The sequence below is a fragment of the Jaculus jaculus genome, chromosome 19 (genome assembly GCF_020740685.1).
Source record: "Jaculus jaculus isolate mJacJac1 chromosome 19, mJacJac1.mat.Y.cur, whole genome shotgun sequence".
NCBI classification, from domain to species: domain Eukaryota; kingdom Metazoa; phylum Chordata; class Mammalia; order Rodentia; family Dipodidae; genus Jaculus; species Jaculus jaculus.
Window position 1 is genome coordinate 44,169,391 of NC_059120.1, and position 13,352 is coordinate 44,182,742.

Sequence of the window (13,352 nt, forward strand, 5' to 3'; positions counted from 1 at the left end):
ATTTGTAATTATGTAGGGCATGTACCTGTTAATTTACTTGGCTAACAGCTATCTTACTCACTGGCAGTGAGCTCCAGGACCAGGGAGCATGTGTCCCAAATCCCTAGCACCTAGCATGTGCCCTTGCACATAGGCAACCAATAAATATTGGCCAAAAAAAAACCCCATGAATGGATAGTGTTCCTTCATGCCCACGACTCCCATCTGGTGGGCAGCAGTTGGTGTCTAGACTCCTGTGACAGCAGCTGTGAGCTATGCACAAACCTTCACTCCCCGTGCCAGCTGCAGGTGAGGAGGTACGGCCTTGTGCCTAAGACCCAGGTTTGACTCCCCAGATCCCACATAAGCCAGATGCACATAGGGGAACATGTGTCTGGAGTTCTTTGCAGTGGTTAGAAGCCCTGGTGTGCCCATTCTCTCTCTTATTAAAAAAAAAAAAAAAAGTAATATGTCATTGGAGAGGGCTGGAGAGATGGCTTAGCTGGTAAGGCACTTGCCTGCAAAATCTAAGGACCCAGGTTTGATTCCCTAGCACCCACATAAGCCAAATGTACAAAGTGGCGCATGCGTTTGGAGTTACGTTGCAGTGGCTGAAGGCCCTGGTGCGCCCATTCTCTCTCTCTCAAATAAATAAACAAAAATAAAAATCTTTTTTTGTTTGTTTGTTTTGTTTTTGAGGTAGAGTCTCACTCTAGCTCAGGCTGACGTGGAATTCACTATGCAGTCTCAGGGTGGCTCGAACTCTTGGCGATCTTCCTACTTCTGCCTGAAAAATAAAAATCTTTAGGAAAAAAAAAAGATGTCAGTGGATGCCTTATCACACGACTGGTTCAATCCATAGTGCCAGTCTGTTTAAGAATGGCTTAAAAAGGCCAGGCGTGGTGGTGCATGCCTTTAATCCCAGCACTTGGGAGGCAGAGGTAGGAGGATCGCCGTGAGTTCAAGGCCACCCTGAGACTACAGAGTTAATTCCAGGTCAGCCTGGACCAGAGTGAGACCCTACCTCGAAAAACCAAAAAAAAAAAAAAAAAAGGCTTAAAAGATTAGCACTCTGGGGCTGGAGACATGGCTTAGTGGTTAAGGCACTTGCCTGCAGCCAAAGGGCCTTTTTGGTTTGATTCTCCAGGACCTACCAAATGCACAAGGTGGTGGATGCACCTGGAGTTCTATTGCAGTGGCTGGAGGCCCTGGAGTGCCCATTCTTTTTTTCTCTATGTCTGATCTTTCTCTCTCTCAAATAAATAAATAATTTTTTTAAAAAGACTAGCGTTTCATAGCGATATAGATAGCGTCCATATCAAATCCAGTCCTTAAGCAAGAAGAGCCTGGGGCAGCAAATCCACAGCAAAGTCTGACATTTAAAGCAGAAAGAAGAGGGGCCCGCCGGACTCTAGCTGTGTAGGCACACAAGACCTCTCTGAGGCTCTGGCCTCAAAGAACAACTGGCAGATAATTGGTGTCACTAGGTTGACTATATTCATTACTTTGTATGTTGGTGGGAGGGACAGCTTTTTTATTTTTATTTTTACACGGGTCCTGGGAAATCAAACTTAGATCCTTTGTTTTTAATATTTATTTATTATTTGAAAGAGAGAGAGAGAAATTGGCAGAGAGAGAATGGGTGTGCCAGGGCCTCTAGCCACTGCAAACGAACTCCAAGATGCGTGCACCCCTTTGTGCATCTGGCTTATGTGGGTCCTGGGAGATTGAACAAGGGTCCTTAGGCTTCGAAGTCACACGCCTTAACTGCTAAGCCATTTCCCCAGCCTGAAGTTAGTTCCTTTAGATTTCCATGCATGTGTCTTAACCACCAAGCCATCTCTCCAGCCAGAGGGAAAGCTTTTTAAAGGAGTGGCACTTGAACCACCTTGAGAAGACAGAATCCCAAATAGGCAACAAGAAAGGCATGTGGGCTGAGAACCACGTGAGCAAATATGGAGGGACGCAGCCCGCCATTGAATGCTGGGAGACAGGAGTTCTTTTGGGGGGGAGGAGGGAGCGGCAAGTTGAGCAGGTAACATGCCCATGAATGCTGGCTCTGGCTGAGTGTAAACTGTTAGCTGGGGAAACCATCTGAAGTGTTTTGGTAGGGGAGGCCGAGTGATCATGGCTGGACCCACCAAAGGCTGCTCTGGTACCACTTGCAGAAGGGACTGGGGTCCTTAGAGCAGAAGAACAGGTTGTTATTATGGGGGAGACTTGGTGAGGCTTACAACAGACTGGCTAGGGAATGCAAGGAGGAAGCTTTCTAGGGTGCCTCGCAGGGGGTTTTCGTTTTTTCAGGGTGGAGTGGGCAGATTGACTGGGGCAGGGGTGGGGGTGTCGAGGTCCTGGTGGAGATGCCGTCTGCATGCTGAGGTAGCTAAGATGCACAGGTGAGGAAATGGGCTTGGGAAGGAGAGCTTGTGGAGAACCAGCCTTTAGGGTCAGGTGCTTTTTTTCAACTTCCTTCCAGAGCCCCTACTCAAATCTGTCCTCAATCTGCATTCATGCCTTCTATCTGGAACATTCCACATCCCCCCTGAGTGTGTGTGTGTGGGGGGGGGCATTGGAGATGGGAGACTGAGAATGCTGATGAGGTAGCAAGCCTCATGTGTCCACTGTTGATTAATCCTTGAGGAAAAGGAGCCAGATGGGATGATAATTTGAGAGGAGAGGCAAGACCACACACAGGATGCTGCGTGAAGATGCCGGGCGGTGTAAGCAGGTTGGTACTGAGGGGGAAAGGATAGCGAGGAGAGTCTGAGCCGGGAAAGAGATCCAGGAGAGGTCACTGAAGAACAAGGATTCTGGGGACACAGAACGGACCCCAGGGCACAAGGAGAGAAGAGCTGGTTCGAGAGTAAAGAAACATTGCTTTCTCTGATTTAAGATGGAAGAGAAGGATGAGTACGTTCTATTGGGAGTCTAATCCCTTAGGCTCGGGGTTTAAAAACAAATCTCTCTGAAGGATCACACCATCTTATCAGCAATTTACACCTCAATACAAGTAATTTCCAGACCATTTCTGACTGCTAGTCTGTGTAAGGAGAGGGGATGGGGCCCAAACCGGTGAAGGCGCAGGGGACATTCCAAAATGCAGGGCTTCCAAGCCAGTTAAGAGCAGAGCTAGGAAGGAACCTTTTCTTCTAAGAGGGTCTCCTCAGAGATCGCGGGGAACCCCCTGGCCCTTTGACCGGAAGGTTGAGAACTGGCACCCAGGTCTTCTTTCACTGGCAGGTTGGTGGGGGAGCGGCGGCGCATTGCTGGGTTTCTGCAACAAGACTCAGCCTGCAGCAGCCCGCCCCCATTGGGGGGGCTCTTAAAAGGGCAATGTCAGAGGCATCGCCTTCAGCTGCGTCGGGGGCTGGTGCAGATGGGGGTACTACAAGGTCGCACCCCTCTTCTGCCCACCTGGAAGGGGCTTTTGGGGAAGCCCATGCTGGGAGGTGACGGGGAGTGGAACAGGCCCCTCATCCTGGCACAGGCTCTGACATGCAGCACATTTCTCTGGAGCCCATCCCAGCCTTGCCTGTCAGACTCATCTGGGAGCGCAGCCAGGGCCGCCCTAGGCCCCCCGTGGGAGGTATTGGGGTTGGGGGAGGTGTTCTCTACACCAAGGGTAAACCAGAAGGGCTTCCCGGAAGGAAACGCGGGGCAGGTGACAAGGTGTAAGGGAGTTTGCCTGCCCAGCTACTGGACAGATGGGAGGGTCTCTAACTCACACTGGGTGCTCGCAGTCCTGGGTCCAGCAGGTCTGGCTCCTAGTTTCCAGTCGACTCTGCTGGTACAGGCCGGACACCAGGTCCCAGTACTTCTGCCTGCTTGAAGCACCCAGAACTGCATCTTGAACCCCGAATTTCTGGGTGTGGGAACTAAGAGCTAGCGAGGGACCCAGGGTTCTGACTCACTCCACTGGGCCTCTGGGGCTTGTTTGCTGAGGTAACCTGGGTAGATGAGGTTGGAAATGGCGCAGCCAAGGTGCCAGGGATGAGGGCATCAACTGTAGGCTGCGGAGGCAACTACCTGGGTGGAGTTCAAGGTTATCTGGGCCTGGTCCCAACTGCTCAGCCTTCCAGGTGGGTCAGCCCATCCTAAACAAGGCTTGCATCAACCCAAGCCACTGCTCCAGGGAGAGAAGTCTGGTTGTCAGCTCACTGTGGAGGAAGACGGGCCACACCTTCCCAGTAGACTATGGGTTCTTTGAGAGCAATGACTGTATCTCTTTCTTTTTGCAAGTTCTGCTCCCACAGGGCCTGGCAACAGGGTTAGACTATATGCCCACCTGCCAACTTGTTCTTTTATGTGACCTTTGGGGAGGAACCTCTGCCAGCCATTCTCTCCTTCACTAGTATTATTCTCTCCTCTTGCTTCACACCACTTGGTCCAGAGCAATCTCACTAGCTGGGCTCCTGGGCAAGTAGGTTCACATAGCGAGTCTGCACAGGGCACAGAGGGGAAGGCTGAAGTGGTGACTGTGGCTGCTCAGTGTCCAAGGTTGGCAAGCTTCAGAAAGTATGAAAGGCGAGTCAGCCAGGGCACAGGAAGCAGGAACTGGTGAAGCAGAACCCACTTTTGAGCTCCCATAATGCTTTTGGGGTCCAGGAGAACCAAAAGCACACACCAGCTACATACAGGAAGGCATCAGGAGACTGACGCGGGAGTGGGGGAGACGGCTGTGGAGACCAAGGCCAAGCTAAGAGCGCTGGATTGAAAGGTGTGCGCCACCAGCACCTGGCTCACCTAAAGGTTCTCCGTGAACATCTAGGTGGGGCACAAACAGCCCTCTGCTCACTGTGTGAACTGCCTTTCTTCAAACAGCTAAGGCTAGGAGAATGGGAATGTCTGATCCTGGATAACAAACAGGAGCAGCCTGCTCTTTTGTCCTCTTGCCCTGGCTTTGTTATCCCAGGGCTGAGGGCAATGGACTACAAAACCTGCCTGGGGGCCCAGCTGGCACAGCAGGCAAGGCGGGAAAGCCGCTGTGGTCTCCCTTTCAGACGCCCAGTTTGACAGGTTTTCAGAAGCAAGATTAATAGGGGTGCCCCAACTGGAAAACTGTGCATAGGGCCTCTTTCCTTCGTACCAGGCCCGGGGAAGGTGTTGCGTGGGGACTAAGACCACTGAGCTGAAGGTTCCTAAGTGACCAGCCGGGTCACACTCCGGCTCTCCACCTTCCAGTAAATAACAAAGGGAAAGTTGGCTAGGCCAGGACTACCACCTGGCCACACTGCCTGGCTCTCCCTCCACAACAGGTATAATCATGTCCCACCCTACCTTCTGGAACCAAGCAAAGATAAAAGGGAGAAGCTCGAGGAAGTACCTTAACCTGCTAGGAGGCAGGCACTAGGCTGACCTAAGGTGTTATTAGAGCGGAGGGGCGCAGATCTCAGATGAAAGGCAGATCAAGAAGAACGCCTCACCACCACCTTCCCCAGGGGGCGGGTGCCTGGCTATTAGGGCACCAGTGGGAGAGCGGGGAGCACACATTCTCCCTGCGCTCCTGTGTCCTGCGGTCTACCTGGAGCCTCTGCTGCTGCAGCAAGGAGCTTCTGTACAGTGCTGTCCCCAACTGGATACAGTGTGTGGTGCGGGCCTTTGATCCCAGCACGTGGGTGGCAGAGGTAGGAGGAGCACCGTGAGTTCAAGGCCACCCTGAGACTACACAGTGAATTCCAGGTCAGCCTGGGCTAGAGCAAGACCCTACCTTGAGAAACCACAAAAAAGGGGAGGGGAGTCGGCTAGCATGTTCAGCCTTCCTTTCCACAGAGCCCTTCCTAGGGAACACAGGTGCAAGGAGACTTTTGCACAGTATGAGTCTCTAAGCTACTCTACCCCACTGCCTTTATGTAAGAGTGAAGTTACAGTCTTCTTCTGGCCCTTGTCCTGCAAGCTTGTGTTAAGACTCCAGGTTTAAAACAAAACCTTTACTAAGTCCGTCCTGCTCATGGGCTAGCCTGCTCAAAGGAAGCTCCTGAGGAGAACAGTTCAGTCCCAGTGGGAAGGGGTTCAAGCCTGGGGAGGAGGCCGAAGAAGTCTCACGCCCTCCCCAGAGATGCTTTATTGCATGGTTTCGCCAGTCATTAATGAGAAGACCCTCAGCCCAACAAGAGGAAGACACCTGCACGGCACAGGGCAGATGGGTTCCCTCCGGCTGGGCAGTCACACAGGCATGGCAAGGAGCAACGCTGGGACTCCCTGCTCCGGGTAGGTCCCAAGGTCCTGGCCGACACACAGGAAGCCTGGCGGATCTGCAGCGAGGAATGTTCAGGCGTCAGTGACCTCCATGCTCTGCAGCTTGCTTTCCAAGGCGACCTCTCCCGCTACCACCTTCCTCTTGCTCCCCTCATGCTGCTTCTTCTGCTTCTTGGATGGCTCCTGGTCAATGGGTGCGGGCTTCACAAAGGGGATCAGTTCTTGGAGTCCTGCCAGAGAAGAGCCAACCAAATGACCTGTCACTTCTCAGCCAAAGCCCAAGGACCTCAGGGGAGAATTCAACAAGACAATGATCCCTTTGAATGAAGAGGGACTGGCTTCTTGACTCTTTGCTTCCATAGTCTGAGGTTTTATTTTTTCAGAGAGAGAGAAAAAGGGAGGGGGGGTGGCTGGAGAGATGGCTTAGCAGTTAAGTGCTTGCCTGTGAAGCCTAAGGACCCCGGTTCGAGGCTCGATTTCCCAGGACCCATGTTAGCCAGATGCACAAGGGGGTGCACGCATCTGGAATTTGTTTGCAGTGGCTGGAGGCCCTGGCACGCCCATTCTCCCCCCCCCCCCCGCCTCTTTCTTTCTCTGTTGCTCTCAAATAAGTTAATAAAAATAAACAAAAATTAAAAAAGAGAGAGAAAACTGGTACACCAGGACCTCAGCCACAGCAATCAAACTCCAGATGCCTGTGCCTCCCAGTGGACATGTACAACTTTGTACATGCCTCACATGGGATCTGGAGACTTGAACATGGGTCCTTGGGCTTCACAGGTAAGCGCCTTAACCGCTAAGCCATCTCTCCAGCCACCCACAATGTGAGTTTTAGAATTTGAGTATCACATCCATATTGGCTACTTTCTCAGTACCACAGGGTGGGCAGAGTTTTGGTGACCATGTGCCATTTGGCACATTCCACAAGGGGCCTTGCTGAGAAGAGTGTGAAGACAGAAGAGGAAGAAGAGGAGCCGTACCTGGTGGCATGAACTCCTTCAACTTCTCTGGCACAATAATGCCCTTTTCTGTCTGGTAGTTCTCCAGGATGGCGCAGATGGTCCGAGTGGTGGCGCACATGGTCGCATTGAGCATGTGGACAAACTCCACCTGGAAAGAGAGGGTTCCCAGGGGAAAGTTAGATTCAACCCTTGGCAGGTCTTCCTGATGACCAGAAAATCATCCATTTAGTAAGAACGCCCCCAATCCAAAGATGGCTTCTGCCCATCATCAACTTTGTAGAACTTGAATTGTTTGGTGTCACTGCCTATCAGATAACTCCAGGAAGGTGCCTCACATCTGCATGCGTGACAAGTGGTAGACCCCAATATTTTGAGGGGAGTTGGTGGGAAGGCAGACACCACTACTGTGGTCCCTCCTTTTAACCCAAGCCAAACCCGACTTGGAACAGATCAGGGTCTGGAGACTAGGCTTAAGAGATGAGCTTACAACCCGACCTTCTTGGGCGAAAAGAGGGAAGACACTGCCTCCAACTTGATCTGTGTAGGTAAACGGAGATTATTCTTTCTCTGGAGTTAAGGAAAACAAAGCCAAAGAGAGAAAAGCTTGGATTACCTTGCAGAATAGAGCTAGACTCAGGTTTCCACCTACAAGATTCTGGTCCTGACTTGGCAGAAGTCATTTCCAGTTTCTCTTTTGGGTCTCAAATGAGCTAAAATGTTCCCATGGTGCTGGGAATTAACATGATCCCATGGCTGAGAAGCCGGATGACGTGCCCTGCAATGAACCCCGCTGCCCACCTTGCCGGCGACCACCTACCTTGTCCATCATCTTCTTGGTCTGTCCGTATCGGATTCGGAGGCGGCGAGCCTGATAATCAGTGCAATTAGAACAGGAGACCAACTCACGGAAGGCGCCTGAGCCTGGAAACCAGGCCTCCAGGTCCAGCTTCTTACTGGCAGCGTGATTCAAAGAGCCTGTAAGGAAAACCCTCTGGAATTCAGGAAGGAGGGGTGGGATTTCAGAAAGTCCACCTCCACTATCCCCAGAAGTGAAATTTCACCCAGATATCACTGCCCAGTGCTCCCAGGGGTTACGGGTGTGACATCTTAATGAATGTGGGGAATGAGTTGGACTGAAGGCTGGCTGGCTGCGTGTGGTGGTTCAGCTGGGGAGAGTAGCAACTGTGAGGTGTAGGAAAGAGACTGAAAAGATGAGGAGTTCCCTACCTGAGACAATATTCACAATGTGGTAAGGGATTCCCAAAGACTGGTAGAAGTCTTCTGCAGTAGCAATCATCTCTTCAAACATCTCCCAGGACTTGTTGTCATGAGGTGACGAGTACACAAACTGCTCAATCTACGGAGGGACACAGGAGGCAGAGACAGCAGTGAGGAGCAAGTAAACCGAAGGACTCAAGTATCCTAGCAATGACGATCCAGTCCCACACTACTGGGAGACGCCAGGCTCAGGCCCCAGGAAGAAGGACCAGTGCTCAACTACAAGAGACTGCAATAACCAGAACAACTGAGTCTATAGAGCCACCAGAGACCTGGTTTCAACATATATTAAGTAGTTCAATGTTCACAGTCAACCCAGGGGAGTGGATTCCATCATTTCCTCACTTCAAAGTGGTGCAAACTGAGCAGAGAGGCTCAGCAACTGGTCCACAGCGATACAGCTGCTAGGGGTAGAGTTGGCATGTGGGTTTAGGCAGCCTGGTCCCAGTCTGAGCTCAAAGCCACTCCACACATCCCCCAGGCTCTTCCCTGTGAAGATGTCAACAATGAGAGGAAAAGCTGGACCATTGGGGCTCTGGGAACACAGATCCTCTCGTCTGTGACCATCCAGACAGGAAGGCGGAAGTTCTGTACCCCTTACTCTGACCTACTCACCTTCTCAAACTGATGCACTCGAAAGATGCCTCGGGTATCACGGCCGTGGGAGCCCACCTCCTGGCGAAAACAGGTGGACAGGCCAGCATACTTGATGGGCAGGTCCTCCGGCCGCAGCCACTCGTCCCGGTGCAGGGCAGCAATAGGCTGCTCTGAGGTGGCAATCAGGTATTTCTCATCATAGGAGTTGTCATCAGACTTCTCACTGCCTTTGCCAATCACCTGTAGGAGGAGGGACCCACACTATTGAAGCTGGAGAGCCCCTCGGCTTGTGTCAGAAGCCACAGGAAAGACACAGTGATGGGACAAGAAGGGCTTCCTTCAATCCCTGCCTGGGAGTGGGGAGGAATGCGCTTCCCTCTCTTGATAGACAGAAAAGAAATGCATGGCATGCCTAGAACCCTGGCTTTCAGGAGGCTGCAGCAGAGGATCCTGAGTTTGAAGGCAGCCTGGGATACCTAGTGAGGCCAACTCAAAGCCCCACAAAGACAAAGAAATGCAAAACTTATCTGGCAGGTGTGGTGGCGCACACCTTTAATCCCAGCACTGAGGCGGCAGAGGTAGGAGGATTGCTGAAAGTTTGAACCCACCCTAAGACTACATAGTGAATTCCAGGTCAGCCTGGATTAGAGTGAGACCCCTACCTCAAAAAATAAAAACAAAACAAAACAAAAAAATGAGTTAAGTGATGTCTTTCTTTTTGCAATGATACACACAGACATAGCCTGCTTTCCTGTGCATAGGTCTAGTCTGGTGGAAGTTATCCTTAAAGACTAAAGAAGGAGGGACTGGAGAGATGGCTTAGTGGTTAAGGCGTTTGTCTGCAAAGCCAAACGATCCCAGTTTGATGCTCCATCCCAGTTTGATGCTCCAGGTCCCATGTAAGCCAGATGCACAGGGGGCACAGGTGTCTGGAATTCATTTGCAGTGGTTGGAGGTACTGGAACGCCCATTCTCTCCCTTTCTCTCTGCCTCTTTCTATCAAATAAATAAATAGAATATATTTTAAAAAAGAATAAAGAAGGATAAGTAGTAAATCGTTAATGATTTGTGATGCTGTTGATGATTTAGCGGGAAAGCTGGGAAAGTTTCATTTTTGCAAAGAAACCAACAATGCTGCCATTGCAACAAAGACTGACAAGGTTTAACACCTGGTGGTACTGGATGAGGAACTTGACATTTCTCACGATGAGCTTAGAGACAAACTACCGAAACAGCAAGCTCGCTCCACTGTGTGCAGTCAGAAATGTCAACAGGATGATGGAACCGTTTCATACTCCTGCGCTTTACTTTCTCCAGTTCTGCTGGATGCTATCCTGGGCAAGAGGTGCTGGAGCTAGTCCACATGGCTGACTATGGTATTTGAAATATGAAAAACTGAAGTCATAATTGAAGAATGGTTATGAGGAAAATGGATTTTTCCACTAATGTGAATTTGTGTTTCTAAACTATTTTTATGCTAACCTGACCTTACTGAAACCAGACATAAGTACTTATTTATGGCTAAATATGCACTGTTATGTGCAGTTTGTTTATTGCATTAAAGTCTTTATTTGTGCAACGCTTGAACAAAGTGGACATCGTCTTCATAGTAATGAAACTTGTTTTCTTTGTATTTGCAATTGTTAAGTGGACAACGTTTCCCCAGGGACATTGTTCACTCTTGTAACTAATTCCTCTAACATGGTTCATTCAGCATTTGTTACCTTTTTTTTTTTTTTTTTTTTTTTTTTTTGGTTTTTGTGGAGATTGGGTCTCATTCTATCCCAGGCTGACCTGGAGCTCACTCTGTAGTTCCATGCTGGCCTAGAAAGCACAGTTATCCTCCTACCTCTGACTCTTAAATGCTGAGATTAAAGGTGTGTACCACAGTGACTGGCTCTGTTACATTTCTTTTTAACATTGGGTTTTTGTTTTTTTATATTTATTTATGTATTGGTTTTTCAAGGTAGCGTCTTGCTCTAGCTCAGGCTGACCTTGAATTCACTATGTAGTCTCAGATGGCCTTGAACTCATGGCCATCCTCCTACTTCTGCCTTCCAAGTGTTGGGATTAAAGACATGCACCACCATGCCTGGCTTTTTTTTTTTTTTCCAGAGACCAAGAGAAAGAGAAGGAGACAGGAGAGAGAACTGGCACACCAGGGCCTCAGCCACTGAATCAAACTCCAGACACTTGTGCCACCTAGTGGGCATGTGCAACCTTGCACATGCCTCGCCTTTGTGCATCTGGCTTTTCCATGGGATCTGGAGAGATGAACATGAGTCCTTCGGCTTTGCAGGCAAGAGCCTTAACCACTGAGCCATCTCTCCAGCCCTGTTTTTTTGTTTGTTTGTTTTAGGCAGGGTCTCACTCTAGCTCAAATTGCTGTAACTCACTCTGTAACTCCAGGTTGGCCTAGAACTCAAAGTAATCCTCCTACCTAGGCCTCCTGAGCACTGGGATTAAAAGACTTGCACCAACCACCATGCCTAGCTTCAGAATTTGTTGCTATTTACAGACATCATTGCAAAGTAGGTATTAGATTGTGATAGACAACAGTTGCCTCCTTTTAACCAGTCCTGGAGATTAACAGTTTATACATGAGGATAGCATATTATCACTTGTCAATGAAGCTCATTTGGGGTTAAAGTCTTAAATGACTCAGTTTTAAGCCATGGATAATAATTTATAATAGTTTAACCTGCACTGCATTTTTCATCATTTTATACGTTGGTTTCCTATATGATTGTAATCAAATCTAGAAACTACATCAATCACTCATTCTTTTTTTTATTACTTATTTTTTTAAGTTCTCAAAAATGTTTTATTTTTATTTATTAATTTATTTGACAGAGAAGGGGGGGAGAGAGAGAGAATGGGCATGCCAGAGCCTCCAGCCACTGCAAACGAACTTCAGATGTGTACGCCCCCTTGTACATCTGGCTAACATGGGTCCTACTTATTTATTTATTTTTTATCATTTGCAAAAGAAAATGAATAATAATGAATGGATGTGCACCAGGTCCTGTTGCCACGACAGACATCTGGCTTTCAGCCGGGTGTCGATCACTCATTCTTTAAGGTCTAGGAGCTAGATTTTACGAAAGCTGTAATTATTAGACTTTGTTCTTATGGAAAATAACATCTTAGGCTTAGAAACTGATGAGTTGTAATAATAAAGGGCTTCATTCCTGATTATGTCACTTCTAGATTATTTAGAATCTAGGTTAACACTTTGTGGTGGTTGGATTCAGGTGTCCCCCATAAACTTAGATGTTCTGGATATTAGGTTTCCCAGCTGATGGCGATTGGAAATGAAAGCCTTCTAGAAGTGGTGTATTGTTGGGGGTGGACTTATGGGTGTTACAGCCAGTCTCCCCATGCCAGTGTTTGGCACTCTCTCCTGTTGCTATTGTCCACCTGATGTTGGCCAGGGGGTGATGTCCACCCTCTGCTCATGCCGTCGTTTTCCTGCCATCGTGGAGCTTCCCCTCAAGCCTGTAAGCCAAAATAAATCTCCCACAAACTGCTCTTGGTTGGGTGATTTCTACCAGCAATGTGAACCTGACTGCAACACACCTCATTTATGAAATTTCTTCTAATATCTTGTGAACGCTAATTATTTTAAATATGTTAATACTGTGCTTTGGTTTATTAGCTTTAATACTAGTTTTTGTTAACTAGTTTGGCACATGTTGGTAACTCTAGAACTTGGGAGGCTAAGGCAAGAAGGTTGTGTGTTCAAGGCTAACCTGGGTTATACAACAGGACCATGTCTGAAACACTTCTACAAGGCCAGTGTTCTAGATGTAATAAAGTACTTTTCTTTCTTTTTTTTTTTTTTTTTTTTGGTTTTTCAAGGTAGGGTCTTGCTCTAGCCCACAATGACCTAGAATTCACTGTGTAGTCTCAGGAAATTAATACTTTTGTAAAGGGTCCAACTATAATAATTTTCTAATGTATGTGTATAAAATTAATTTGTTAATTGCAAAACATTAGAATATATGTGGGTGTCCAGCTGAAGAAGACAAGGAGGCAGGGGAACCACAGGGTTGGAGGTGGAGCTCAGTGGTGGTGCTGGCTTAGCAAGCGTGCGGCCCTTGGGGTTTAAACCCAGCACCACAAAAACAAATCAGATGAGCCTAACTGTGCTTGCTAGTAAGAATGAAGGCCCCACTCTGTTATAGGAATCTAGATTAAGAGGGTCAAGTGAGAAGTAGACACCATCCTGGTAGACAGCTCTCAGTACTAGCTGTTCTAGAAACTCTGAGTATTGGACAGACTGGGGTATTTGGTATCATAGTCAGGAACTCTGAAGGACTTTATGAAAGTCAACATGAA

At 48.6% G+C, this 13,352-nt stretch overlaps 1 protein-coding gene and 1 pseudogene across 2 annotated transcripts in view; one reads left to right on the forward strand and one right to left on the reverse strand.

The window, feature by feature from the left end:
• Nucleotides 1-5,966: 5,966 nt before the first annotated feature.
• The window catches only part of Sars1 (seryl-tRNA synthetase 1), a 36,840-nt gene continuing 29,454 nt past the window's right edge, over nt 5,967-13,352 (reverse strand). The window contains exons 7-12 of one of the 2 annotated variants that reach the window (XM_004659046.3): nt 9,030-9,251; nt 8,364-8,493; nt 7,954-8,111; nt 7,632-7,703; nt 7,155-7,284; nt 5,967-6,404 (exon numbers count right to left, since the gene is read on the reverse strand). In XM_004659046.3, the coding sequence (XP_004659103.1) occupies nt 6,247-6,404; nt 7,155-7,284; nt 7,632-7,703; nt 7,954-8,111; nt 8,364-8,493; nt 9,030-9,251 (870 nt within the window). In that variant the 3' untranslated portion in view covers nt 5,967-6,246. The remainder of the gene's footprint in view (nt 6,405-7,154; nt 7,285-7,631; nt 7,704-7,953; nt 8,112-8,363; nt 8,494-9,029; nt 9,252-13,352) is intronic. The other variant, XM_004659047.3, reaches the window with a different exon arrangement.
• On the forward strand, nt 10,064-10,457 carry LOC123456058 (annotated as a pseudogene).